This window comes from Arvicola amphibius, chromosome 6 (assembly GCF_903992535.2).
Source record: "Arvicola amphibius chromosome 6, mArvAmp1.2, whole genome shotgun sequence".
Classification (NCBI taxonomy): domain Eukaryota; kingdom Metazoa; phylum Chordata; class Mammalia; order Rodentia; family Cricetidae; genus Arvicola; species Arvicola amphibius.
This window is the reverse complement of record NC_052052.2, coordinates 34,743,308-34,770,309: the sequence shown is the minus strand read 5'-3', so window position 1 is coordinate 34,770,309 and position 27,002 is coordinate 34,743,308. Positions and strand designations below refer to the sequence as shown.

The window sequence follows — 27,002 nt, the reverse complement described above, 5'->3', positions numbered from 1 at the left end:
TGTTTTCCTGGGAACTTTAAATCATAGCATAAAGTTCAACAAGAGCTCACAAGACTTGGTTACAACTCAAATATCCCCAGTCCTGTTAAGTGCAGGAACCATTTTTCTAGGGTTGGGTCCCTTCATTATGCATAACCACACCCTGCACAAAATTTCAAATTCAATAACATTCTGAAGAAGGGACTGGGAAAACAGGATGGTGGTAGAGTTTTGCCTAGCATGCAAGAGACCCTGGGTTCAATTCCTGTCCCCCACAAAAAGGAGGAAAGAAATCGCAAAGGAACTAAGTTTGTATCACCTGCCTATAATCTGATACTCAAGAAGCTGAGGCAGGAGGGTTGAAAATCTGAGAGTCAACAAATGCAATTTAGCAAGACTTACAATACCTAGCATGCACAAGACTGTGGGTTCAATTTCACTGGAAAAAAAACTGAAAAAAAAAAAAAAAAAACCTAAAATAAAGTGGCAGAGGAAAAGGACAAACAGCAAGTCTGCAAATCAGTTTATTAAGATGGAATCACTGCTAATTACAAGGAGAAGCTACTTGCCATAATCAATGATGTTCTCAAGAACTTGTGATACACATTAGAAGCAAATGGTTCACAACCACAAGGAACTTTTCCTGATGCCCTGAGACAAGGCTGAGGTGATGAACCTGCGCAGTTACTTCAAGCTGCTGAAGAGTTTGTGGGCCACCTAGATAAGAAAATAAAGCATCATTTGGCTTTAATGTCATGGCTCACAGGCCCTCAACACTTAGAACAGTGCTGCTCCTTTCTGGACTCATTTTTAAGCATCCTTATCCATTCTTGGGTCCCGGTACTCGCTTCAGTTACCTGACTTTTTTCTGTCTGCAACTCTGAATTTTTTTTACCTACTACTTTTTTAGAAATTATTTTATGTGCATTGGTGTTTTGCCTGCATGTGTGTCAGCGTGAGGATGTTAGAGCCATTGGAACTGGAGTTACAGACAGCTGTGAGCTGCCATGTGGGTGCTGGGAGTTAAACACAGGTCCTTTGGAAGAACAGCAGTGCTCTTAACTACTGAGCCATCTCTCCAGCCCCATCAACTTCTTTTTGAAGTTGCATGTAATATACTGTAAGCACCAACTAAATAATCAGCACACAAATCGGTTTTGGGGATTCTCTTGGCAGGAATGTGCCACTGCCCTACTAGAAATCTCAAACTCTTTATTATTTATTCATTTATTTTTAAAATTTTTTGAGACAAGGTTTCTCCATAACAGACCTGGCTATACTGGAACTCACTCTGTAGACCAGGCTAGCCTCAAACTCACAGAGATCTGCCTGCTTCTCCCAAGTACAGGGATTAAAGGTGTGAGCTACCACTGCCCAGCTGAAATCTAAAACTTTTTATATTTCTCTTGGATATATACGTAGGAATGGAATTGCTGCTCAGTGTTATCTGTAGCCATAGGCTAGATCCATGCTTAACTCTTTACACTAAAAAAGAAAGGATCTGTCTGTTTAGATCAGGCTGGCTTCAAACACCTGGGCTCCAGTGATCTTCTTGCCTCAGATGCATGAGTAGCTAGGGCGGCAGCTGGCTCTGGGCTTGCCTGTTTAAGGAACCGCCAAGGTATTTTACACACTGGCTATGCCACTTTGTATTCTATCATAAGAATGAAATTTCTACTTCCCCCACATTTCTCTGACATGTAACACTACCCTCCCGCCCCCACTGGTGGTCAATCCCAGGGCTCACTAGACAAGTGTTCTCAGCAAAGTGGCTAGCTCATCAGTTGTCCTTTTTGATTTTAAAGGCAGGGTCTCATTCTATAGACCAGACTGGACTAAACTCAGTATGTAGCGCAGGCTGGCCTCAAACTCATGGCAGCCATCATGCCCCAGCATTCCAAATGGTAAGTGCTAGATGTGTGTGCCAACACATCTATCTAGCTTACCTAATCAGTGTAAGAGAATTTTATCAAATTCTGCATGTGGGTAATATGTGTAAAATACTGTTATATATGAGTGAAGTACAAACTATAAAAAGAAAAAACTGTACGACCAACTAGGTAGGTGTGAGACATATGGAAGGAACACACACAGAAAGAGCAGACTATTGCATTGTACTATCTGGGACTGGAGAGATGGCTCCATGGTTAAGAACACTAGCTGCTTTTTTAGAGGTGCAGAGGACCTGGGTTCAGTTTCCAGCACCCACATAGTGAGTCAGAACTGACAATAAATCCAGTTACGGAAGATCTGATGTCCTCTTCTAACTTTCTTGGACACCAAGCATATACACAGAACGAAGACCCACACCCATAAAATTAATTTAAAAATAATTTTAAAATACAAAAACCAGGGCCGGGGGTTTAGTTCAGTGGCTAGAACATTTGCCTAGCATGCATAAGGCCTTGTTTTATCTCCAGGACTAAAATAAACATATCTATAAAAATCCAGCTTCCCTACTATTTAACAGTGCATGTCAGGATTTTTTCCCCCTGTCAGAATCTGTTCCAATACGTACAATGTTGACAGTGATACCTACCTCCAACAGATATGGTAAGGACTCAGGACATCTATGCGTGTAAAATGCTCGTCACAAAACCTGACATACAGGGCCCATAGTAAATGGTTACCGGTGGGTCAACCTGGAGCATGAAAACCACTGAACAGCTTTGCCCTTCCTGTCTTCAGAGACTTACACAGTGGTCCCGTGCATGCAAGAAGTCAAAGAGCTCCTCTGTACAATCCTCTTCTGTCTGTGATCGGGAAGACACACGCTGATCACAAAGCTCTAGCCGCTCCCGGGCCTTTACACACTTCTCCAGCTGCTCACACCGCTCTCTCACTGTTGTCAGGGGGTCCTGACAGACAAGCAGAAAAAATAAACATTTAAAAAGAAAAGCTTCAGAAAACATCCACTAAATATATATCAGTAAATCACCAAATCAAGGTGCTACCCTAACCTACCATTCGGGCCAGCGGGCAGAATCATATTGTAGCCAAAAATGGCAGAACGGGGACGCCCATTTAATTTTTTGATGCTAAGTACTAATGAAGTTTCAGATTTCTGCCTTCCAAGCTTGCCAGTATGCACTAAAAGGCTCAGTACTATCTGAGAAACAAGGTAGTAAAGGAAATCTGGTCAAATAGGAAGTAGATCTACTGGAGACATCACTTGTTAACACAACATTTAAGATTCAATTTCCCTTGTACAAGAATCAGGCTTAGCTCCCTACTTGCAAAGTCAGAAAATGCAAACATGGAAAACTATGTAAAAAATTTCCTTCTGAGTTCTTTATTAAAGCACAAGCAGATGAGTGCCCAGTCCTTGAAAATGCTGATTCCAGGTGTGGCCAAAGAAGCCCCAAACCTCACTGCACAGGAGGTACAAAGGTTTATTCCATCATTTACCCCAAGTTGTCACAAGTCCTTAAAATGCCCTAGAGTTTCATGAAGTTCAAATTTCCTACTTCTAGTAAGATAGTTCAAAACCGGAAGCAGCACTTACCACTAATTCTTCCTCCTCTTCCTACAAAAGGAAAAGAAAATTCGTGTCAGCAGCAATTTTATAACATACATTTCCACAATCATACTGATACTAAAATTATGGAGAAAAGACTGTATTAATCATTATTTTATGACGATGCTTTGACACCCTAGGGTCCTTGCTAATTTCAGTGCTAAACCCTGCCTCCCCAGAATTAGCTAATTTTTAGAGAGAAAATGCAGCTTACCTGGGAACACACCCTTCATGCAGCAGTCAGTCTAAAAGCCACATAGCAGTCACTTCCTTAGGCGAATCTCACACAAACTTTGTATTGCCTACTCCAGAAGCAAAGATCAACAAGGGAGCAGCACCACAGCTCAGAGCTCACTGAAATTATTCGTACTACCCAATCCTTAATTTGATCAAGCTTGCTTCCTTTGCCTCCATCTTTCCTTCCCACAGAAACCAAGGCTCTGAGCCCTTGTTTGATCTGGCACGGTCTCGCGCTAGCCCAGACTGGCCTCATGTTTGTGGCAGTCCTCCTACCTCACCTTCCCAGCACTGGAATTATAGACGTGAGTCACCATACTCCGTTCCCTTTCCAACGTTCATAAAGATACTTGTGTGGATGTAGCATATGCACATGTGTATGCAGGTGTGTACATTACTGTGCATGGAGGCCATTGGGGGCGGGGTCATCAGATATCCTCCCGAATCATGCTAGGGAGGCAGGCAGCAAGCCCTAGTGACGTTCCTGTCTCTAGCCCCTCAGTGTGTAATGCCTAGCTTTTACCTGCATGCTGTGATCCATTCTCTAGCCCTCATGCTTGGGCAGCAAGTGCTCTTAAGGACTGAACCATTATTCCAGCCCTAACTTGTTTGTTTTTTGAGACAGGGTCTCACTACATAGTCAGCCCGGCCTTGAACTTGCAGCAGTCCTCCAGCTTCAGCCTTAATGCCTGGATCACAGGCATGTGCTACTTACCATGCCCAGCTCCTCTGGTTCCTTTCGCTCACTCTTCCCGCACTGCCCTGCATTATGTGGCATGCCTCAAGAACTATAAGCAATAGATTCTCCTGCCATTGTTTCTTGTCCTCCCTGCTTTTATTTAATTACATTTTATTGTGTACGGCTGCAGAACTGCCATAGCAAACATAGAGAAGTCACTGGACAACTTGTGAAAATCAGTTTTCTTCTTCCTCCATGTAGATCCTGGAGGAGAACTCAGGTTGTCAGCTGTGGGAACAGGCACCTTTACTATCTCAATGGCCATTTATTTACTTACTATTTATTTATGATGATGTGAGCCACAAGTACTATACAGCAAAAGTACAGCTGACAGACCACTAGACAGATTTATGGGAGTATACACTCTAAGGAGCAACCCGACTTGCAAAACTTTGGGAACACTTGTCTTTTGGATAGTCAATTCTGTAGAAATCTTGTGAAACCCTGACATTTCTCCCTTCCATAATGGGATTCATCCCAAAATCCCCCAGCAGTGTATAAATCATTCTTTAAACCTGACTTTCCTGTACTGGCAACTGAACACAATTCTCCACATTATGGGGCCCTGGTGTGAAAGCATTCACTCAGCCAAACCTACATAATCTACATAAAGCTAGACCGTGACAACTATCCTTATTGACAGAAGGAGCCCTGAGCAGGAGGCACCGAGCAGGAGGGACAGTGTGTCTGCTCTCACTGATAAACAGGTCTGTCTGGGTGGCTCTTAAATTCTCTAGCAGCAGACTCAGGAAGGTGTAATCTACTGGTCTTTGCTCTGCCCTAACAAGCTATTAATATTCTGTACTTGCCTTCACCTTTCATTTGACACAGGTCTTAGTCTAGGAAATTAACTGTTTGCACCATACCTGAAAATATACAGGAAAAAACCTTGGGTCACTAAACCAAACCCCAGAAAAAGAAATTTCTTCTCACCTGGGTGCCAGCGGATACAGCACAAGGATGCTTGGCTTGGGGCGGGGAAGGGAAGGGGGCCGTCTATCCTAATTCTCCCTGTATTTTCTGGGGAGCTTCACAGCCACACCCCTTCTGAGACATAAGGCGCCTACTTTGTCAGTTTTTTGTCCATCCTGTTAGCCTTAAAAAAATGCATGCTTGTTAACTATGGCTGTGGGCATATGAACTAAAAACCTTGTGGGAGAGGCAGAACAGCGAAAGAACAGCAAAGAACAACGGCCTTTAATCCCAGTACTCGGGAGGCAGAGACAGGCAGATCTCTGTGAGTTTGAGGCCAGCCTGGTCTACAGAATGAGGTCCAGGGCAGCAAGAGCTGTTACACAGAGAAACCCTGCCTCGAAAAACCAAAAGAAAAAAAAAAAGGAATAGCGAGGAGTAACATCAAAAGGGAAACATCAAGAGAGCATTAGAGAGAGCATAGAAAGAATAAATGGGACATGATAAAAGACTTATATGAGCTAATTTCATCTACCCTCATATCTTTAGCTAGTTTTTTGCCTGCTATAGCGATCCTTCTGAATCCTGAGAGGTTTATTGGGGCTTATCCACAATGTAAACCTTGATATTTATTTATTTTGGTTTTTGGAGTTAAGGTTTCTCTGTGTAGCTTTGGAGCCTGTCCTGGAATTTGCTAGGTAGACCAGGCTGGCTTTGAACTTGCCTGCCTCCTTGCCTGTGTCCTGGGATTAAAGGTGTGTGCCATTCATCCCCCTCTGCGGCCTTTTTATTTTTAAGATAGAGTCCTGCTGGCCTTGAACTTTTTTAATTGTCCTGCCTCAACCTCCCAAGTGCTAGGATCACCCGTACCAGCCACTATGCCCAGTCCATGAATTCTTCAAAGGTAGCTGTCTCCATGTACACCACCTCACCATATTTTATTATTTTAAGACAGACTCCTCACTGCATCAGTGAGATCTACACGTGCAGGACAGTCTACAGTTTATGTTACAGTACTTACATATAGTCTTTAGGATATGGTTAGTCAGCTCTTAAGGAAGTAATCCCAGTTTAGAAACAATAGCAGCGACTATTAAACATTTCCTGATAACAGAATCAAGTCATCAGATAATCCAGTGGGACCTAAAACTTAAAAGTATTTTGATAGTTAAGGATGTAGCTCAATGATAGAGTGCATTCCTAACATCCTTGGTCCAATTCCCACACACGCACCAACCTACAAAACCAAACTACTCTGCTTTGGCTTAAACAGGTGAAGAGTACTCTCCTGTAATCCCAGCACCTAAAAGGTAGAGAATCGGGAGCTCAAGTTTAAATCCAGCCTGGACTACATAAGACCCTGTCTCAAAATAGCAACTAAAGTATCTGGTAATATTGCTAGAAAAAGCTAAACATTAAATTTATATCCCAAACTAAGTTTAGAGGAAAACCAACTTTTAAAAAAAAAATTCACTATTTTTTAACTATGAGTATTTGGGCCGGGGGGAGGTATGTACACACGAATGCAGGCGCCTCTGGAGGTCAGAGACATCAGACCCTTTGGAACCAAAGTTACAGGCGACTGCAAGTCACCTGATCTAAGTCCTAGGAACTTAACTCAGATTCTCTGCAAGAGCAGTGCCACAGCTACTACACCATCTCTCCAGCTCCTTTTCTAACCCCTTAACCTGAATATGGAATATGAAAATGGCCAAACCCCTTTCTTTAGCCACCTTAACTAAAGTTACAATCACAGCCCTTTGGCTTGCAGATCAACACAATTATAAAAGTCTATACAACTTCACCCAAGACTCTCAGTGTGTACCTTGAAATTTATTTCCTTTCTTTGCCTAATTATAAAAATTTCCTATAGGAGCAACAGCACAGGTCCTAAATCTGGTGCACGGCAGTTATCTACCTGCCTATATACAAGGGGTTCAAACTTGGGAGAAGAGGAAGTAAAGGTGCATAGGGAGATAGAGAGACGAACAACAATCACGTTCCCAAACCCCAACAAGACAGTACCCTGGATGGGAGGAAGGGGAGGGGTTTCAACTGTAACCTCAGCTCTCTTCTCTCGTGATTGGCAAGGTTTCTCCTAAGTGTGAAGTTGTTACTTAGGATATAAACTCTAGTTTTTCATCAAATCCCTTACATGATTTATTAGCGGGCAGGAGAAATGGCTCAGCGGCTAAGAGAACTTAACTTGCTGCTCTTGCAAAAGAACCATGTTTGATTCCCAACACCCTCTTCTGATCTCCCTGAGCACCAGAGACACATGCAGTGCACAGACATACATGTAAGCCAAACAGTCACATGCATAAAAATAAAAAGGTTTGAAGGGCTGGAGAGATTGCTCAGCAGTTAAGAGCACTGGTCACTCTTCCAGAGGTCCTGAGTTCAATTCCCAGCAACCACATGGTGGCTCATAACCATCTGTAATGAGATCTGGTGCCCTCTTCTGGCCTGCAGGCATACATGCAGACAGAACACCATATATGTGTGTGTGTGTGTGTATATATACATACATACACACATACACACACACATTTAAAAAAAAAGTTGAAAAAGTCCCCTACCCCAAACCCCCCAAAAACTCAAAAACCAAAACCCGACATCAGAGCTCAGTGGTAAAGCACAATCTCAGACTACTCAAGGCCCCGGATTCAAGGTCTGGTATAAGAATAAAAAAGCCCTAAAACCATCTGGTAAAATTGCTTGCTGCCAACGACCTAAGTTTGGTCCCAGGAACCTATGTGAAAAGATCTATAGATACACTAACTCCTACACAATGCACACAAAAGATGGCTCAGCAGTAAGGGCAATTGTCCATCTTCCAAAGACCCCCAGGTTCTTCCTAGCACCTACATAGTGGCCCACAAACATTTCTAACTCCAGTTCCAGCAGATCCAATGGCTTCTTATAGCATCAGAAGTACATCAGAAGTACACAGGCATGCAAGTGGTACACAGATATACAAGCGAGCAAGACACAAATACATGCTTACAGAAAAAGTAAAAATTTGTAGGGAAAAAAACCTTGAAATTAGTGTTCTAGACTATTGTGTCGTTTCCCAATTAGCAATGTTAAAACATTAGTAATTATGTCAAAAATACCATGTCAAACAAATTGAAATAGACATCTAATTATGGACCATATTCCCATCAATGAGAAAAAAACAAAGTCACATTTAAATAAAAGAATTTAATCTCCAAATCTCCAATAATTATGGTTCTTTCACAAAGTTAATTCAACTTTCATTTTATTATTTATTGATTTGTTGATTTATTGGTTTTTTGTTTGTTTGTTTTGTTTTGGACACAGGGTCTCTACAGTTCTGGCTCAACGTGAGGACCAGGATAGCCTTGAACTCAGAGACCCTTCCCGCCTTTGCCTCCTGGGTGCTGCGATTAAAGGCATGGTCCACCACACCCAATTTCTTTTTTTTTTTTTTTTTTGGTTTTTCGAGACAGGGTTTCTCTGTAGTTTTTTTAGAGCCTGTCCTGGAACTGGCTCTTGTAGACCAGGCTGGCCTCGAACTCACAGAGATCTGCCTGCCTCTGCCTCCCGAGTGCTGGGATTAAAGGCGTGCGCCACCACCGCCCGGCTAACACCCAATTTCTTAATTTTAAAACTTATCTGATGCCATTGTGGTTTTTGGCACCTTACTGAACTTTCTGAGCCTGGCTCCAACACTTTCTGAAAATTGCTAAGACTAGAAAAAATTAAGGGATAAACGATATTCCAAATAATCCCACGTCCATAAAGCCCCGATGGCTTGTCCTGAAGCAGACGGAGAACAAATGTATAGAAATGGAAGCAAAGCGAGTCGCTTTTGTAACGTACTGTGGTCTAGCTCTGTCTCTAAAAGCTGTGATGTTTGGACTCTATTCCCAGCTGCACTGTCTGGCTAGCGGTGTGCCTTTAGGAAAGATAATAAACTTCCTTGCTTGCTGCCTCATCTATAAAAATGATCAAAACTAATGTACCTTATATTTAGCTCATGGGAAAACTTCCAGTTAAATGTCTTAGTACACGGAAAGCACTCAGAAGAGCGAGCAGTCAGTATTCACCGCACTGGTACTCAAACCTGGGAAAGAGCTCCCTCTTTCACCAGTAACACTGCACATTCTTACAGTGCCCCCAAAGACACAAGTCCTCAGCCATCTCCATCTCAAAAGATAAAGAACACTTTTTGTTTGCGGGGCTGGGGAGTGAACACAGGCCTTCTTGATATTAGGCTAACGTTTTACTGCGAAACTACACCCCAATTCCTGAACCACTTTTCCACAGAAAATGGTATAAGGCTCGGGTCCCCGGAACCTCCACAAATAGTGATTGCTGCCCTAAGCTAGGTTAAAGACCAACGTCGGTCTGTTTGCTTCACACACTTGTCAAATCAAACTCTAAATATAAACAACCGACTGACTGACTGCCTGACAACACAGGCTTCTTTCTTCTTAACACAAGTTTTAATCGGTACAGCATTATAACTCCAGTTAAACCTTCACATTCGTGGGTTGGGAAGACTACCCATTAATTTACCCAAGGGCACTCAACGAATTATGAAGATGAGCAGCGGAAACCACCTCCCTGCACCCCGCCAACCGTAGGAGGTTAAAACCCGGACTGAGAGGACCCGGGAAAGTGCTCTGATGCGCGAGGTCCCGGGCCTCAGGGCATTGGGAGAGTAAGAGCCGACCTCCTAGCCTTACCTCTTTGGGGTCTCCGGATCCGGTAAGCATCTTTCGTTCGTCCTCTAGTCCCATGTCTGAACGCTGCTCGGGACTCAACACCAGCAGAAACAACGGTACCTACTCCACTTCAGGATCAAGAAGGACTTGTAAGGGTCACTTGACGGATATCCGGCGACCTGGCCGGAAGTGCGGCATACTCATCGTAGGCTCGAACACATGCACAGATTGGCCTGTACTACTCGCTAGCTGCAGGAGGTAGGGGGGGAGCTGCTGTATATGCCTGCGAAGGATTTGCTAAGAAACATCCTTTTGGTTACTCCCGGCCCAAACGTATTGATCTACAGTGTTTCTTCAAATGGTATTTCTTAATATGTTTGAAATATTTGCTAATTCATTTGACATTCATTTACCGTAAATACTGTTCTTACCCATATCACATATGGACCGGTCCTAAGGGCTGACCTCTTCAAGATGGCGGTCTGCGTGTGCCACCCTCGGGCTCGCGCACCTCCCCAAGATGGCGGCGCCCGAGGCCTGGCGCGCCCGGAGTTGCTGGTTCTGTGAGGTAGCGGCGGCAACGACCATGGAGGCCACGTCCCGGGAGGCGGCGCCAGCGAAGAGCTCGGCCTCGGGCCCCAGCGCTCCCCCCGCCCTGTTCGAGCTGTGCGGGCGGGCAGTGAGCGCCCATATGGGGGTTCTGGAGAGCGGGGTGTGGGGTAAGTGGCGGAGTGAGGGGCTACGTCCGGCAGCGAGCGGGGGCGGCCCAGCGGCTAGGGGGCGCGGGGGGCGAGGCCGAGAGGCCCGGGGCAAGGCCCAGCCCGGGGCACTGCAAGTCAGATTCTTGAGTCGGAGCGTGAATTTTCCGACTGTCAGGGCTGGACGGAGTAAAGACGGGGACCAGACGAGCGAGTGGACCCGAACCGCGGCTTGCCGCGGGGGGCGCGGGGGGCGAGGCCAGAAGGCCCGGTGTGGGGCAAAGCTGGCGGGGCCCTAGCGACAGGGGCCGGACTGGCAGGCCGGAGCCGCAGGCTCGGAACTGACACCGGGCTGGGCAGGACTGGACCGAGGAGTCTCGGATGTCGAACCGACGGGCAGGGATGGCCCGGCTGCCGGGGGTCAGGGGCCGAAATTGGCAGGCCCGGCCTGGGGCAAGGAGGCCAGGCCCGGAGCCACCTAAACTGACGGCCCAGGGCCTCCGCTGTCGGCCGGGTCCCCCGGGGTAGCCAGACTCCCGAAGCCCAGCGGATGGGCGGGGTGCGGCAGCCGAGTGGAGAGCAAGGGTTGGGGGAGAGGCCGAAAGGCTGGGGGCGCCGTGGCCTGTTTGACGGCCCAAGAGCTGAAGGGAGCGCACCGACGCCCTAGACCTCACTGCTAAACGGAGCTGCTGATCCGTCTGCAGAGCAGGTAGCGCGGAGGCCCCGTGCATGGGCCGGGGCGGCGAAGAAGGGTGGAAAGTGAGTGGAGGGGCCCGGGGCAGGTTCGGCAAGCAGGGCCAGGCTCGAACGACCGGTCGGCGGGAAGGGCCCAGGAGGCCTCAGGCGGGGCAAGGGCCAGGGTATCCCGGGCAGACGAGCCCGAATGGGATAGGACGCGTCATGGGGAAGAAGCCGTGGTCCGAATGGGAGGGAACCGAGGCCTCAGGCCTGAGAGCGTCCAGAACCAAAGGGCTGGACTCTGTCTAGGCGGGCCACACTGAAGAGCTAAGGCCAGCGGCCTGGAGCGCCCCGACCAGACGGTCTCAAGAAGGCCCTGTTGCAGGACTATACTGCGGGCCGGAGGCCTGGCAACTTAGGAGGAGAAAGGGTCGACGATGTGAAAAGTGCTAGTAGAGAGTTAAAGAGAAAGTTAGGGCCCTGAGTCAGGCCTGGCTTCAGAGAGGGAGGCCATGGGCCTGACAGAATGGTGGTAGTGTAGGGTCGGGTTGAAGTTGGATGAAAGCACAGGTCGGGCCAAATGGAAGGTAGGGGAGGAGAGAGGTAACTCCTGGCCTTGGAATGCGTAGGGGTTGTTACACCAGGAGGCCCCAGGGGTGTTGGTGACATCTTGGCCAGAAGGTAGACAGACCCTGGTCAGTTAAGAATTGAAGTTGAGGTTTTGGTAAACCATGAGGAGGCTGGTTTGAAGGGTTGAGGCTCCAGAGTACTTTGTAAGGCCTTACCACGGAGTGGTCAGGCAGGCCCTTTTGTGCTTGGAGTAGGCTACCAGTGCAGAGCGGGCCCAAGTGCCTTCCCTTAGGTGGGGGTGGGGGAGAAGAGAGGGGTAAGACGTCCTCGGGCCCTGTGTGAGTGTAGGAGATTGTGGAGGCCCTGTGCCAAACTGAACAGAAAAAGGTCAGGCTGACCCCATGTGAATGGGAGAAAGGCCTCAGTGTAGCTGAGTAAGGCTCAGAGAAGTCCTGGGAATGTGGAAGCCTGCTTTAGCCTGGAGGGTCTGAGATGCTAATCTTGGCTAGAAGAGATGAGTGGTTTGGAGGCCCCTACTTGCAGAAAGGAAGCAATTGGGGAAAAAAAAAAAGTAGTAGGGGGCTGGAGAGATGGCTCGGTGATTAAGAGCACTGGCTATTCTTCCAGAAGACATGGGTTCAATTCCCAGCACTCACATGGCGGCTCACAACCGTCTGTGACTCCAGGATCCAGCACCCCTCACATAGACATACATGCAGGCAAAACACCAGTGCACATAAAAATTTAAAAAGAAATAATTTTAAATTTAAAAAAAGTATAAGCTAGAAGGAAGCAAAGAAGAATTCTTAATAGAGCTAGAAGTTGGGCGGTGGTGGCGCACGACTTTAATCCCAGCACTTGGGAGGCAGAAGCAGGTGGATCTCTGTGAGCTTGAGGCCAGCCTGGTCTACAGAGTGAGTGCCGGGACAGGCTCCAGAGATACACACAGAAACCCTGTCTCGGAAAAAAAAAAAAAAAAACTAGGTGGTGGCAGATGCCTTTAATTCCAGCACTTGGGAGGCAGAGGCCTGTGGATCTCTATGAATTGGAGGCCAGCCTGGTCTAGAGCAGGTTCCAGGACAGCCAGAGCTACACAGAGAAACCTTATCTCGAAAAACAAAACAAACAGTAGAGTTTGTAGATAGAAAAGATGAGAATTCCTGTGGGTGTGAGAGGGGATAACTAAACAGGGGAGCAACATGGAAAGGAGGCTCTGGAGGACTGTTTGAGACTGGTCTGTTCATTGTTCCTGGTTGAGAGGAGACAAGAGAGCCGCTGGTGGGCTAGATAAGTCAATAGTCATCCAGAAAGAGCTTGATTCCAGTGAGAAACTTTCAGAGGGGCCAAGGAAGAGGCCTGTTGAGCAGTGCCATTTTGGAAGGAAGTTTTTAGAAAGGGCAAGCTGGAAAACAGGAAAGGCTTCTTGAAGGTGGTAGACTAGCATTGCCGAGAAGGGGAAGGAAATAGAGGCAACACAAGCGTGCAGTGAACAAAAACTTAAAGAAAACAGAACAGGCCAGTGAGGTAATTCGGCAGGTAAGACACTTGCTGTAAGCCTGACAACCTAAGGGCTCCTGCAGACTGTCCTCTGACCTCATTCCCTGCTGTGGCACCCTTTCTCAAGACTGCAGTGAGAAAAGTTCACTAGAATAAGGGGTGCTACCTTAAGTATCAGGATTGAGGTCTGAACTCTATCTTGAATGGAATAGAGAGCTTTTAGTTTGAGCAGAGTAATGTCATCAGGAAAAGCAAGACTCAGAGAGAATATAGAGACAGAGGTCAAAGAAAGCATTTCAGATGACAGCCCTACATTAGTATAACAGGGAAATAATGCTCTCACTCAACAGGTATATATAGTGGGTGTCACTGAATACCTAGTAGATTAAAAAAAAGTACAGCAGACGGATCTCTGTGAGTTCGAGACCAGCCTGGTCTACAAGAGCTAGCTCCAGGACAGGCTCCAAAGCCACAGAGAAACTCTGTCTCGAAAAACCAAAAAACCAAAAAAAAAAAAAGTACACTAGATTCTTGGAGCTCAAGATTCAGTTATTCCTCAAGAAAAAAAAAATACACCTAGGAAGAGCTTTGTGTGCTGGCTTACACCTATAACCCCAACACTCAGGAGGATGAGACAGGAGGATTGCCTCAAGTTAGAAGCCAGCCAGGAATGAGACCCTGCAGGGGTGCTGGCCAGTCAGTGGTGGTGTACATCTTTAATCCCAGCACTTGGAAGGCAGAGACAGGTGGATCTATTTGAGTTCAATTCTAGCCCAGTCTACAGAATCAGTTCCATGACAGCCAGGACTGTTGTTACACAAAGAAGCCCTTCTCAAAAAAGGGGGTGGTGGTGGTCATAGAGAACCCCTTTTACAAAGGAGTTTAGAACTTAGCACCAATGTCAGATCAAAACTGCCTGTAATTCCAACTCCAGAGGATCCAACATCTTCTGGCCTCTGCAGGCACCTGCACTTACCTCCATATAGACATATACATATAATTTTAGAACAAAATATTTTTTAAAAGTAGATCATGGAATGGAAGTTTTGGTATACTACAAGATCTTAAGCTTAATAGAATAGAGATGTCGTTGACAGAATAAACATAATAGCCAATATTCACTGATCTTATTATGAACAGGTATTGTGTTAAATATATTTACAAGCACGATCTTTAATGTCATGAGGTAGTCATTTCTGTCTATTTCCTCTTCACACAACCCCCTCCATACACATACCCCTATTTAGTTTTTTTTGAATCAGAGTTTTGTTATGTGGACCCTGGCTGGCTTGGTACTTACTAGGTATAGTTCAGGCTAGCTTGAACTTGTAAATAATCCTCCTGCCTCAGCTTCCCAAATGGTAGAATAATATTTTGATTGAAACAAAACAAATATCACTTCTTCCCAAGTTCTGTAGTTCTAAGACGGAGTATAATAAACCAAAGGACTTTGGAGAGTTGAACAAATCCTGACTCATACAGTTAATTGTGTATTGGACAAATTCTTTAACCTTTCCATTCCTTTTTTTTCTTAAGATTAGCACTGCTTTTTGTAATGAGGACAAGGGGGGAGAATAAGTAAGGCAACCAAAGACTGTAATAGGGAAGCTTTCATGGTCAGGGCTAGTCTTGAACTCCTGATCCTTCTGCCTCCACTTCTAGAATACAGAGGAAAACTTGTTTTTGTTTTTAAGGTATAATGGGTTTAGAGAGCAAAAGTTATCTTTAGTTTTCATAGGAAGGTACTAGCTCAGAGTATACTGAGGGCCCAGTGCTTCTTGGGCAGAAGTGTCCTGACCTCAGTGAGCAGGTCAGTGTGTTTAACTTACCCTTTCCCCTGAATTTCCAGCTGCCTTAAGATAGTAAACTTTGTGTTTTGGTTTTTGTAGCCCTCCCAGGTCCAATACTTCAAAGCATCTTACCTCTGCTCAATATATATTACTTGGAGAGGATTGAGGAAACTGCCCTCAAAAAAGGTAAGTGTCTTTCTTACTCTTTCTCAGTCAGTGGTTGTGAACAAGGCACCACAATGTACTTAGGTAACTTTTACACCTGATACCCAGCTAGAACTTCATGCTTTTCAAAAAAGTGCCTTAGCCAGGTCTGGTGGCGTGCACCTTTAATCCCAGCACTTGGGAGGCAGAGGCAGGCCAGACCCCTATGAGTTTGAGACCTGTCTCAAAGAACAAAAATCAAAAAGCACCTTCATATGACTGGAGAGATGGCTCAGTGGTTTAAGAACATTTGCTGCTCTTAGAAAGAACCTGGACTTGGGACTCAATACCCACATGGCAGTTCCCAACTATCTATAACTCCAGTTCCAGGGATCTCGCATCCTCTTCTGGCTCCTGTGGGCATCAGACATGTAGTATACAATATACACACCAGGTAAAGCACACACCATGCCAAAAAAAAAAAAAAAAGATCTTTTTTTAAAGTACACCTTCACATCTATTTTCTTATTTCCTACACTGTCTTATAATACATATATACCATCAAGACACAAGGTGTAACTAGAACTTTTGAACATTAGTTTTTCTGTTTTACTGAGCTGCTGTTCTTCATTGGTTCAATTAACATCTAATATTTATATAACCTTAATGGGCCAAGCAGTCCTAGGTACTTTACTCAGAGAAATTCATCTAGTCACTTAATCCTTTTTAACAGCTCTATGAAACAGATATTAGCTTGCCATGACCATATAGCTTTAGAGTAGTTTATTAATATTCACATCTAGATGGTCTGTCCTTAGAGTCAGTGCCCTTAACTCTTCAGCTAGTTGCAGTGCTCCTCTGAAGCCAGAGGACAATATGAAAGGCTGATGCACTTCATTCATGGTGGGCAGCAGGCAGCCAACTGTGATGCTTCTTCCTACAGGTCTCTCCACTCAGGCCATCTGGCGCCGACTCTGGGATGAGCTGATGAAAACGAGGCCTTCCAGTTTGGAGGTAAGTTAAGGTACCAGGAAGAACTCTAGACTAATCCTGACTAATAAAAGCAAGTAGACATACAGACACAAACTGGGAACTATTGTAATACAGAGGTTGAATTTGGGAGCTGAGCACAGGTGATATGTCACAAGGTTTTTGGCTCATTTGGCATTTAGCATTGTTTACCATGATTACAGGGTACACAGGAAAGGGTGGTCACAATGGAATGCAGACCCAAGATTTCCTTGAGTTTTGGCAGAGTTGGTGCTGTGGTCAAGCTAGCAAAAAAAAAAGAAGAAAGAAAGAAAGAAAGAAAGAAAGAAAGAAAGAAAGAAAGAAAGAAAGAAAGAAAGAAAGAAAAAGACACAGAAGGAACCAGCTCATCTTTGCTAAGTACAGAAATTCAGTTTGCAAGGCCTTGGTACATTCATCTGACTTAAAAATTATTAATTGGGGTGGGGGAAGGTCTGGTGAGATAGCCCAACAGTAAAGAGCATGGCCGGTTTTGCAGAGAACCCAGATTCAGTTCCCATCGCCTATCTGGCACCTCACAGCTGTCTGCAATTCAAGTTCCAGGATCCAAAACCCTCTTCTGGCCTCATTGAGCACGAGGCATGCACATGGTACATAGATATACATGTAGGAAAAACACCCATACACATAAAAACAATTAAGGGCTAGTCAACAATGGTTGAAGCTATTCATTGTGTACCCTGTTTTATGAGTGTATATATAGGACAAGGGAGAGGATAGTCCTGCCTGGTTCTGCAGTAGTCAGGCTATCTTCCCCTGGGATATGGAAGAAAAAGTCAAAGCCACACTTTTTGAGTCATCTTTGAAATATGAGAAATATGTTATTTCTGTTATTTATTTCTACAGATTAGTAGACTTGACTCTAAAAAAGAATAAGTTTTTGCTAAATCTAAAGGTGAAGCTTTAAGATCATTAGTGATAAAGTGAGCTAATTTCAGAAGTAATGAACATTCCATTACTAAGTATTCAAATAGTCTGGCTAATAACTTGATACAAGGATGTTAAGGACACACAGGGAACTCAAAATCATATGAGAAGAGTTGGGCAGAGTTTCTAGTAAGACTCCTTTTGCCCCGAAATTCTGTTCACTAATTCAGATAGAAATCATGGGAGCTCTTAAGCAGAGATAGAGAAACATACTTTCTCCCGGTATTTCACTGGCAGTATGGCTGACCAGCAAGTGACACAAACGTTCTTTATCCAACACCTCAAGCTTCTAGAGGTTTACTGTTTGGTTTTATTGGCTCAGATCATTTCAGAAGATAGGCTTAGGCTGGGTGGTATCAGTTACTTACGCAGAAGTTCTGATTTGGTACATACCTATTCCAGATGTCTTTTTCTAATTCCTATTTTAGCACAAAAATAGCCTTCATCTTACCTATAATTTAAAAATATCTGGTGAGGATTTGGAAGTATAGCTCAGTGCTGAGAGTGTTTGCCTAGCACAAATGAGACACCAGTTTTAATCTCTAGCACTGCCAAAAACAACAGAAAAGAAGACAAAAAAATAAAATAAAATCATTGCCAAAGTCACTTGTGGACTACTGCTTAGTTCTAGGCACTACACTAGGTCCAAAGGACCATGCTCATAAAACAAAGGTACTTAAAACTATGTAGTACTGTTCTATTTAGAGATCTGTATGATGCAGTAGATATTTTGAAAACAAAAGTAGTAGGGAAATAAACGATCAACCAATTAGCCATCTGGAAAAATTGGTATGTTTCTATTACATTTTGTTTAGATAATAACTATGTAAACTAAAGATGAAATTTTAACAAACAAAATAATAAAACAAGTAAAAACAAGTAAGTAGCTTGACATATAGTTTCAGAGTAGAATGCCGTTTATTAAACAGAAAATAGGGGCCTGGGCATATAAGTCAATGAATATTTGCCTAGCAAGTGTGAGACTCTAATCCAGATGGAGAGAGATTTGCTTAATCACATGAAATAGCAACACCATAAACATATTTTAAAGATGTTCTGGTTGTTTTTTAAGATTCATTTTTATCTCGTATGTGTGTGCCAGTACCTGTAGAAGCCAGAAGAGGGCTTTGGATCTCCTGGAACTAGAGTTGCAGACAATTGTGAGATGCCATGAATGCTAGAACTTTACCAAGATCCTCTGGAAGAGCAGCCAGTGAACCATCTCTCCAGTCCCAAGATTTTTCTTTATAATTATTGTCTTTCCAGCCTCCATAAATGAATTTTAAATGCTTAACTGGAAGGCAGCATTTGAAGCACTGTTTGCAAAACAAAAATATAAAGAGCTGAAGAGATGATTCAGTAGTTAATAACATTTGCTGCTCTTCAGGGACCCACTGAAGCTCCAAAGGATCTGATGCCCTCTTCTGGCCTCCATGGATAAGCAGACACCCACAAAAAATTTAAGAGGGGGGTGGAGAGATGGCTTAGTAATTAAGAACACTGACTGCTCTTCCAGAGGTTGAGTTTAATTCCCAGCAACCACATTGTGGCTTACAACCACCCATAATGAGATCTAGTGCCCTCTTTGGGCATGTAGGCCTACATGTAGGCACTCATACCTAAAAAATAATACATAAGTAAAAAATTAAAAAAAATTTAAGAGAATAAAGAAATTATGAACATCCTAATAAAATGAGTAGATAGTTGGACATATTACAGAAATATAGACAGCACCAATAGGGAATGAGAATAAAGTTTAGTTGCTATAGTATATGCCTGGCATATTCAGAGTCCTGGGTGGTTCAGTCTCCAGCATGGTGGTGCATATAACTGTTATTCCAGCTCTAGGACTATGGAGGCAGGAAGATCAGGAGTTCAAGGTTATCCTTAGCTACATATCAAGTTTCAAGGCCAACCTTTGCTATGTGAGACTGAGACCCTATTTTAAAAAAACTTCAGTGAGCCAGGTAATGGTAGTATACACCTTTAACCCCAGCACTTGGGAAGCAGAGGAAGGTGGATCTCTGTGAGTTTGAGACCCAGCTGGTCTACAGAGTGAGTCCCAGGACAGCCAAGGATACACAAAAAAATCTGTCTTTAAAAAGCAAAACAAACAAACAAACAAAAAAAACCCAAACCCACCACTCTAATGAAATAAAAAGCATAAGTAGGAAAGTAAAATTTTCTCATGTTAGTAAATATCCTCCCCCCATTTTTTTTAAATATTTATTTATTTATTTATTTATTTGTTTATTATTATGTATATAATATTCTGTCTGTGTGGATGCCTGCACGCCAGAAGAGGGCACCAGACCCCATTACAGATGGTTGTGAGCCACCATGTGGTTGCTGGGAATTGAACTCAGGACCTTTGGAAGAGCAGGCAATGCTCTTAACCTCTGAGCCATCTCTCCAGCCCCCTCCCCCCATTTTTGTTAAAAATATCATTCTTAGGATCAGCCAGAGATGCCTGAAACTTGTGCTTTAATGTTTTATTGGTTTTTAAAAAACTATCACATTTATTTATTCATTCATTCAGCCATTTATTTAAGACAGAGTTTCTCTGTGTAACATTCCTGGCTGTCATGGAACTTGCTTTGTAGACTAAGCTGGTCTTGAACTCAAAGATCTACCTGCTTCTGCCTCCTGAGTGCTAGAAGTTTTTTTTTTTTTTTTTCTTTTTTGGGACAGGGTTTCTCTAGCTTTGGAGACAGTCCTGGAACACACTCTGTAGATCAGACTGGCCTCAAACGCAGAAATCCACCAGTCTCTGCCTCCTAAATGTTGGAATTAAATGTGTGTGCCACCACTGCCCAACCTGAGTGCTGGAATTAAAGGCATGTGCCACCGCCACCTGGCCATTTATTTACTGAGGCAGGGTCTTCTGTCCCTGGGTGGCAAGGAACTTGCTATGTAGACCAGGCTGGCTCTACCAAGCTCATAGATATCATCCTGTTTCTGCCTACCAAGTGCTGGGATTAAAGGCTTGTACCAACATACCTGGCCCTGTTATAACTCTTTAGTGGACAATCTAGTTTAAGTCAAGCCTTTGAAATATTCTTTGACTAGAAATTTTACTTTTTGTGCTTATTTCAGCAACAAGTATACCAAAATCAGAGTAGTACAGATTAGTATGGATCCTTCATAGACATGAAGTCATGAAGCACTGTGAGACGAGGTCTGACTATGTAGGCCAGACTGGCCTCAAACTCACAGAGCTCCACAGGCTTTTGTCTCCTAAGTGCTGGCATTAAGGAGCTACTAGGTCTAACCTCTAGTGTTTTGTTGTAATTTTGCCTCTTAGAATTCATAGCATGTAAAAGTTGACATAATCTTGAAGATTTTTTCCAAGATTTTCAGTTTAATATCAAAAATACTAGAAACAATTTAAAAGTAAGACTAAAGGTTTGACTTAGTAGAGCCCTTTCCTAGCATATGCACGGTCCAGGCTTCCATCTCTGGAACAAGAAAATAGTCAATTATGGAGGAATTGTCACATTTCTGTCTTCAAACAATAAAATCATGTTGTTGGGTATGGTGGTGCAAGGCTGCATCATGAAAGAATAAAAACATTTAAATGTATAATGCTCAAAATTGTCTCAGTGTCATAAAAACAAATATAAAACATTATACATGTACTCCAGAGTTGGCCTAAACCTGCTTTTTGGTTCCAAGTCAGTTTTTTGCCATCAGAAAAACTGCCTTTTTTTCTCTTCCAAGGATATGGACTGTTTTAGCGTTTAACATATTGTACAACTTCTAACAAAATTAGGTCATCCTGAACGCCTAAAGATTGTTTACCTTTATACAAAGTAAGGGGCAGGGGGGGGGAAGCATGGTATGTGCGCAGGCTGACTGCATGGGATTCATGCCGTGAATGAATAAAGCCCTTATGAGATTGTCCAAAATAAAAATATACCAACAGGACCAGCTGATGGTAGTTCCAGGTGTGCTAAATGTGTTCATGACAGGATCAGGTGTGCTTTGCTTATTGAGCAAAAAATCATTGTGAGAGTGAACACACAACAGTAGGAGAGCCAAATTAAAATAGGGCTTTTTGAGGTGTGGAGAGATGCTCCAGTGGTTGACAGTACTGGCCTTCTTCCAGAAGACCCAGGTTCAGTTCTCAGCATGCACATCGTGTGACTTAAACTGTAACTCTAGTCCCAGGGATCTGATACCCTTTTTTTACTTCCTCAGGCACTGTGCAAAGAAACATAAATGTAGGCAAAGCACAGGGGAGAGAAAATGAGGGTGGTGATGAAAGCCTGTAATGCCTACATTTAAAGAGGTGGAGGTAGGAAGATAAGGAATTCAAAGTCATTCACATCTGGTGATCTTGAGGCCAGTCTTGGTAACAAAACTATAAACCCTTTCTCTTTTTTTAAAGACAAGCTTGCTTTCTCTGTGTAGCCCTAGCTGTCCTAGAATTCAGTTCATAGACCAGGCTGGCCTTGAACTCACAGAGATCCACCTGCCTCTGCCTCTAGTGTTAGAATTAGAGGTGTGTGCTACACCCAACTACAAACCCTTTCTCAATGGCAGCAGAACAAAAATAAAAATGCACGCAGAAGATGGGCAATATCTTTGAACATCTATTGATGATAACAAGAACATATTTAGCCCTACCTTTTTTGTACACCATTTCCACCTCTATTGGTGCCTAACTGCCAGGTCATGGAAGACAGGCCAGGGTGGGAAAATGTCATCTTATTAGCATTAAGTCATTTCTACTACCCCCATGCAAGATGTTTAATTCAGTTTGTAGTGTTATGCTGTAGCCTTCATAAGGAGTTATCAGATATCTTTCAGCATTGATTTTTCTTGCCCACATTCTAAGAGGTAGCAGTAGAATAGCTTCTACTTGTGTAAGAATTCATGAGTTGTTGAGATAATCATTATAACTTTACATATTTAACCTTTACAGTGACTCCTGGTTTAGTTGTTATGATGATTGAATAGGTAGATTGAGGTCCTCCCAAAGGAAGTTAGTAAAACACCTAGCTTGAAGCAGTGTGGTTCTGGGGTACTTGTTTCTCTTAGCTGTCTCATGCTGCTCATGCAGGCATCACATTTGAGGTGTTACACTTTCCTCAACAGGTCTGAAAACATCCAGCCTTTAATTATCTCACCTACATGTTCCTCATGCAGAAACAACCACAATAGCTTAGATCACAATCCTGTACAGATTTCTCATAGCCTTATAATTTACCTGTAAAGTTGTAAGCTTCTCGAAGTTGCTTGCAAATTATTCTTTTGAGACAAGGTCTTATATAGCTCTGGGTAGCCGGAAACTCAAGGGATTTGCCTGTCTCTGCCTCCCTAGTGCTGGGGTTAAAGTCATATGCCTCCAAACCCAGCTTTGCAAACAATTTCCATGACTGTGCACATTAAACTATCTTATCTTAGTACATTCCTAAATCCCAGGATTGAGGCAGAATTGGGGTAAGCTTGAGCTACATAGCAAGATCTTGTCATGTGGACCAGCAAATATATAAAGTGCCAGTGAGATCCTGAAGGACTCAAGAACATCCTCTGCTACTACTCAAAACTAAGCAGAGGGTGGAGAAGTGGTCAGTGTTAAAGTGTTGTACAAGAACACTTGTTGATTTCTCAGGACACAAGTTCAGCACCTAGCAGCCATATGATGGCTCTTCTTGACTCTTAACACTAGGTAAGTGTGAGGTGTACTAATAGACACACAAGCAAAATACTCATACACAATGTGTTGATAGGCACAAGGCCTTAGGTCCAATGCTTAGCATTCCAAAGTAGGAGAATAATGTCCTTCTGAAGGTGAGTAAGACATGTAGGTTGGACTCAAGCATGAAATCACTACTAAATAGTACCACTGCAGGCAGAAACCAGGACAAATGGACCAGACTTTGGCCTAAGGATACTAGGGCCCTACGTCTTGATTTGAATTGAGAGTGTTGCTCTAATAGGGAAGATTTGAGGTGGGTAGGTTAAGGATCAAAGAGAAGCATTTGGTTGTAGTGTTCATCCTGTGGCAGGAACACTGTCTTTTAAAGTATCTTTATCTGATTTGATTCATCTAACAGTCTTCACCTAAAGCAGGTGATATTCTCTACACCTTAGGAATAGCTCAGATATGCAAATGAGAACTGGGGCCTGCACTGAAGCCAATAGATCAATTAAATTAATAATATACTTTAGGAAAGGATTGTAGGGCCTTGAGCTGGGTGTGACGGCACATACCTGTAGTTCAGCACTCTGAAGACAGGCAGTAGGATCATACAAGATCATGAGACCCTATCTACAAAAGAGAAACTTTCCAGGGCTTGCAAGATTCTTCAGAGTAAAGTTACTTGCCCCTGGCAACCTGACTGAGCGCTCTACTAAGGTTGTCCACCAGCGACCTCCACACACACCCAGAGCACACAAACCTCCCCTCCCCACACAAAAGAAATAAACTCTGAGGCTTGCTTGGTGTCTTTCGGAGTGAGGTAGCCATTCCTAATTGCTGTTGAACATTAGAATCATTTGGTGGAACAGTTTTAAAGATGTTTGGACCTTGTTTCAAATGTCACATGTAGAATCACCAAGCCTGAGATGCTGACATGCATTCTGAATTGGTGGTGGAAGAAAACTATAGGAAATTCTGACATTCACCAAATATTAAAATCTGTTCCCTTCCATTTTTAATATACCCAAAAGTCCCACTTGGTTCATCAAATAATCAGCCTTAGAGAAAACCTGAGAATTGATTCCTATACCCAGGAAATTTCTGATCTTATTGACAAGTGCACAAGCAGAAAGTAAACACCATGGGGTATGCCAGCATCTTAAGGCTTGACAGTAGGTGCAACCCAAACATGCAGCAGCCTCGGGGGATATTAGTAAATCCTTTAGGAGATTGAGATACCAGTGTAGAACATTCCTGACAGATGTTTTAAAAGACATGTATAAGAAAGGCTTGGGTGAGGGAGATGGATTTAGCTAAAGTAAAAATAATTCATGTTAAGAAAGCTTCATGTTAGCCAGGTGGTGGTGGCTAATGCCTTTAATCCCAGCACTCAGGAGGCAGAGGCACGCGGATCTCTGTGAGTTCCAGGCCAACCTGGTCTACAAGAGCTAGTTCCAGGACAGGCTCCAAAGCTACAGAGAAACCTTGTCTCAAAAATCCCCCCCCCCCCCAAAAAAAAGAAAGCTTCAGGTTAGCAGAGCACTTGTAGAATAGCTCTGCTTGCTGGGCGGTGGTGGCGCATGCCTTCAGTCCCAGCACTCGAGAGGTGGACACAGGTGGATCTCTGAGATCAAGGCCAGCCTGGTCTACAGAGCAAATTCCAGGATAGCCAGGACTGTTTCACAGAGAAACCCTGTCCTGAAACACTGCTCTCTATCCCCCCCCCCCAAAAAAAAGAGCTTTGCTGTCAGCTTGGAGAACTTCAAATTCTATGTAGTAGGGAAACATTAATTAATCACCCTGCATAGTAATTTGGAAAAGGAACCATCAAAAAGTAAGTGGTTAGGCATGAGATGGTACATGGCTGAACAAAGCGGGTGTACTAAGGAATAAATTGAGGTGAAACTCTAGAATAAAATGTTTAAGTATTTAAAGGAGTATGACTTAGTTGTGAGACACTTTAGAAAAAAGGAGGTAGCTTCGCAGGTACAAGTCTTTGATGCACAAACGTTCAGGAATGGAGTTGGATTCCCAGTGCCTTATGCAGATGCTGGATGGGCATGGCACCTGCCTATAATCCCAAACTAAGCTTGCTAGACCTTACCTTAACAAGGTGAAGGAAGACAGCAAAGATGTCCAATATCAACCTTTGACAGCCACAGGAACATACATATATATGTGAACACACACATACAGAGAGATTGTTCCTTGGAACCAGATTTCTTGGGTCCAAGTGTTGATCACTACTTACCTGCACAGTAACCAGTGACTTCTGTGCCTCTCTCTCCAGGTTGAGGTTATTATTTCACCTGGGGTCAGTAATACAATTGATTACCATATGCAGGTCCCTAGGCATGATTTCCGCACTCATAGGATTGTGATTTCAGCTGGGTCTGCCTCACAAGTGCTGGGATTAAAGGCATTCACGACCACACCAGCTCCATCAGTGCAAATGTCTGTTTTCTTTGCTTTCAGAGTGTGACTTGTTGGCGAGCCAAGTTTATGGAAGCTTTTTTTTCCCATGTTCTGCGTGGAACCATTGATGTATCTTCTGATAAGCGCCTCTGTGACCAGCGCTTCTCACCTCTCCTGCACAGCTCCCGCCATGTTCGACAGCTCACCATCTGTAATATGCTGCAGGGAGCAACTGAGCTAGTGGCTGAGCCAAACCGCAGGGTTCTAGAGACCCTGGCGAGTTCCCTGCATACCCTCAAGTTCCGCCACCTGCTGTTCTCTGACGTGGCTGCTCAGCAGTCACTGCGACAGCTGTTGCATCAGCTCATTCACCACGGAGCTGTTAGCCAAGTGTCGCTGTACTCATGGCCTGTGCCTGAGTCAGCCCTTTTCATCCTTATCCTCACCATGAGTGCTGGCTTTTGGCAGCCAGGCCCTGGCAGCTTGCCTTGCCGCCTCTGTGGGGAAGCCTCCCGAGGCCGGGCCCCATCCCGAGATGAAGGGTCCTTATTGCTAGGCTCACGCAGGCCTCGGCGGGATGCAGCAGAGCGATGTGCTGCAGCACTGATGGCCACCCGGCGGAAGAGTGAAGTCAAGCAGATGCCCAGGGCTGTACCTACCACTCGCGTCACACGCCGCAGCACACAAGAAAGCCTGGCAGTAGGCGGGACAGACTCTAAGAGGGAGTTGAACCCTCCAGCCACCTCTTATGAGGCTTCTGGCACCAAGCAGCCATCCTCTGGTCCAGCTGCCACCTCCTCTGCCTCCTCTTCTACATCATCCAAACGGGCTCCCGCAAGCTCAGCCTCTCAGCATAAGCCCTTAAAGCGTTTCAAACGAGCTGCAGGGAAGAAGGGTGGCCGCACCCGTCAGGGGTCTGGTGCAGAGTCTGAAGACCTATATGACTTTGTTTTTATTGTGGCTGGTGAGAAGGAAGATGGTGAAGAGATGGAGATTGGGGAAGTAGCCTGTGGAGCTCTGGATGGATCAGATCCCAGCTGTTTGGGGCTCCCAGCACTGGAGACATCCCAGCGATTCCGCAGCATTTCCACCCTGGAGCTGTTCACAGTTCCTCTCTCCACAGAGGCAGCTCTGACACTGTGCCACCTGCTGAGCTCCTGGGTATCACTGGAGAGCCTTACACTTTCCTACAATGGTGAGCACCTGAAAGAACGGATCTGGGCTTGGATCTCTCAGCAGCAATGTGCCTAATCCAGGGTGGGGAGTATAATCAGGGAAGTAGAGATGTGTTCCTTTATGTCTCACAGAGGCAAGAGGCAAACACACACACACAAAAAAATGGCATACTGTTAGAAGAGAAAAACGAGGTCTCATAATATAGATTTACAATTGGAAGAAAGGCTTCTTGAGAAGCTAAAACATCCGCTAGGTACAGGAGGCAGTGTAGACCCTGTTTATATCATACTACTCATATCAGAGCAACTACCCAGGTTTTAAAAGGGGGAAAAACAACAGCAACCTACAAGACA

The 27,002-nt window shown here is 44.3% G+C and overlaps 2 protein-coding genes across 2 annotated transcripts in view; one reads left to right on the top strand and one right to left on the bottom strand.

Annotated features, from left to right (window-relative positions):
• Positions 1 to 487: 487 nt before the first annotated feature.
• On the bottom strand, positions 488 to 10,256 carry LOC119817782 (cytochrome b-c1 complex subunit 6, mitochondrial). Its single transcript, XM_038335192.1, has 4 exons — positions 10,100 to 10,256; positions 3,485 to 3,505; positions 2,676 to 2,837; positions 488 to 696 (listed from the first exon to the last, which is right to left on the bottom strand). Exons 1-4 carry the CDS (start codon positions 10,151 to 10,153, stop codon positions 664 to 666), a joined length of 270 nt encoding a protein of 89 aa, XP_038191120.1. The 5' UTR covers positions 10,154 to 10,256; the 3' UTR covers positions 488 to 663.
• Positions 10,257 to 10,564: 308 nt separating this feature from the next.
• Lrrc41 (leucine rich repeat containing 41) overlaps positions 10,565 to 27,002 on the top strand; it is a 24,366-nt gene continuing 7,928 nt past the window's right edge. Inside the window, exons 1-4 of the mRNA XM_038334939.1 lie at positions 10,565 to 10,797; positions 15,411 to 15,497; positions 16,399 to 16,469; positions 25,534 to 26,668. Of these exons, the coding sequence (XP_038190867.1) occupies positions 10,599 to 10,797; positions 15,411 to 15,497; positions 16,399 to 16,469; positions 25,534 to 26,668 (1,492 nt within the window). The 5' untranslated portion in view covers positions 10,565 to 10,598. The remainder of the gene's footprint in view (positions 10,798 to 15,410; positions 15,498 to 16,398; positions 16,470 to 25,533; positions 26,669 to 27,002) is intronic.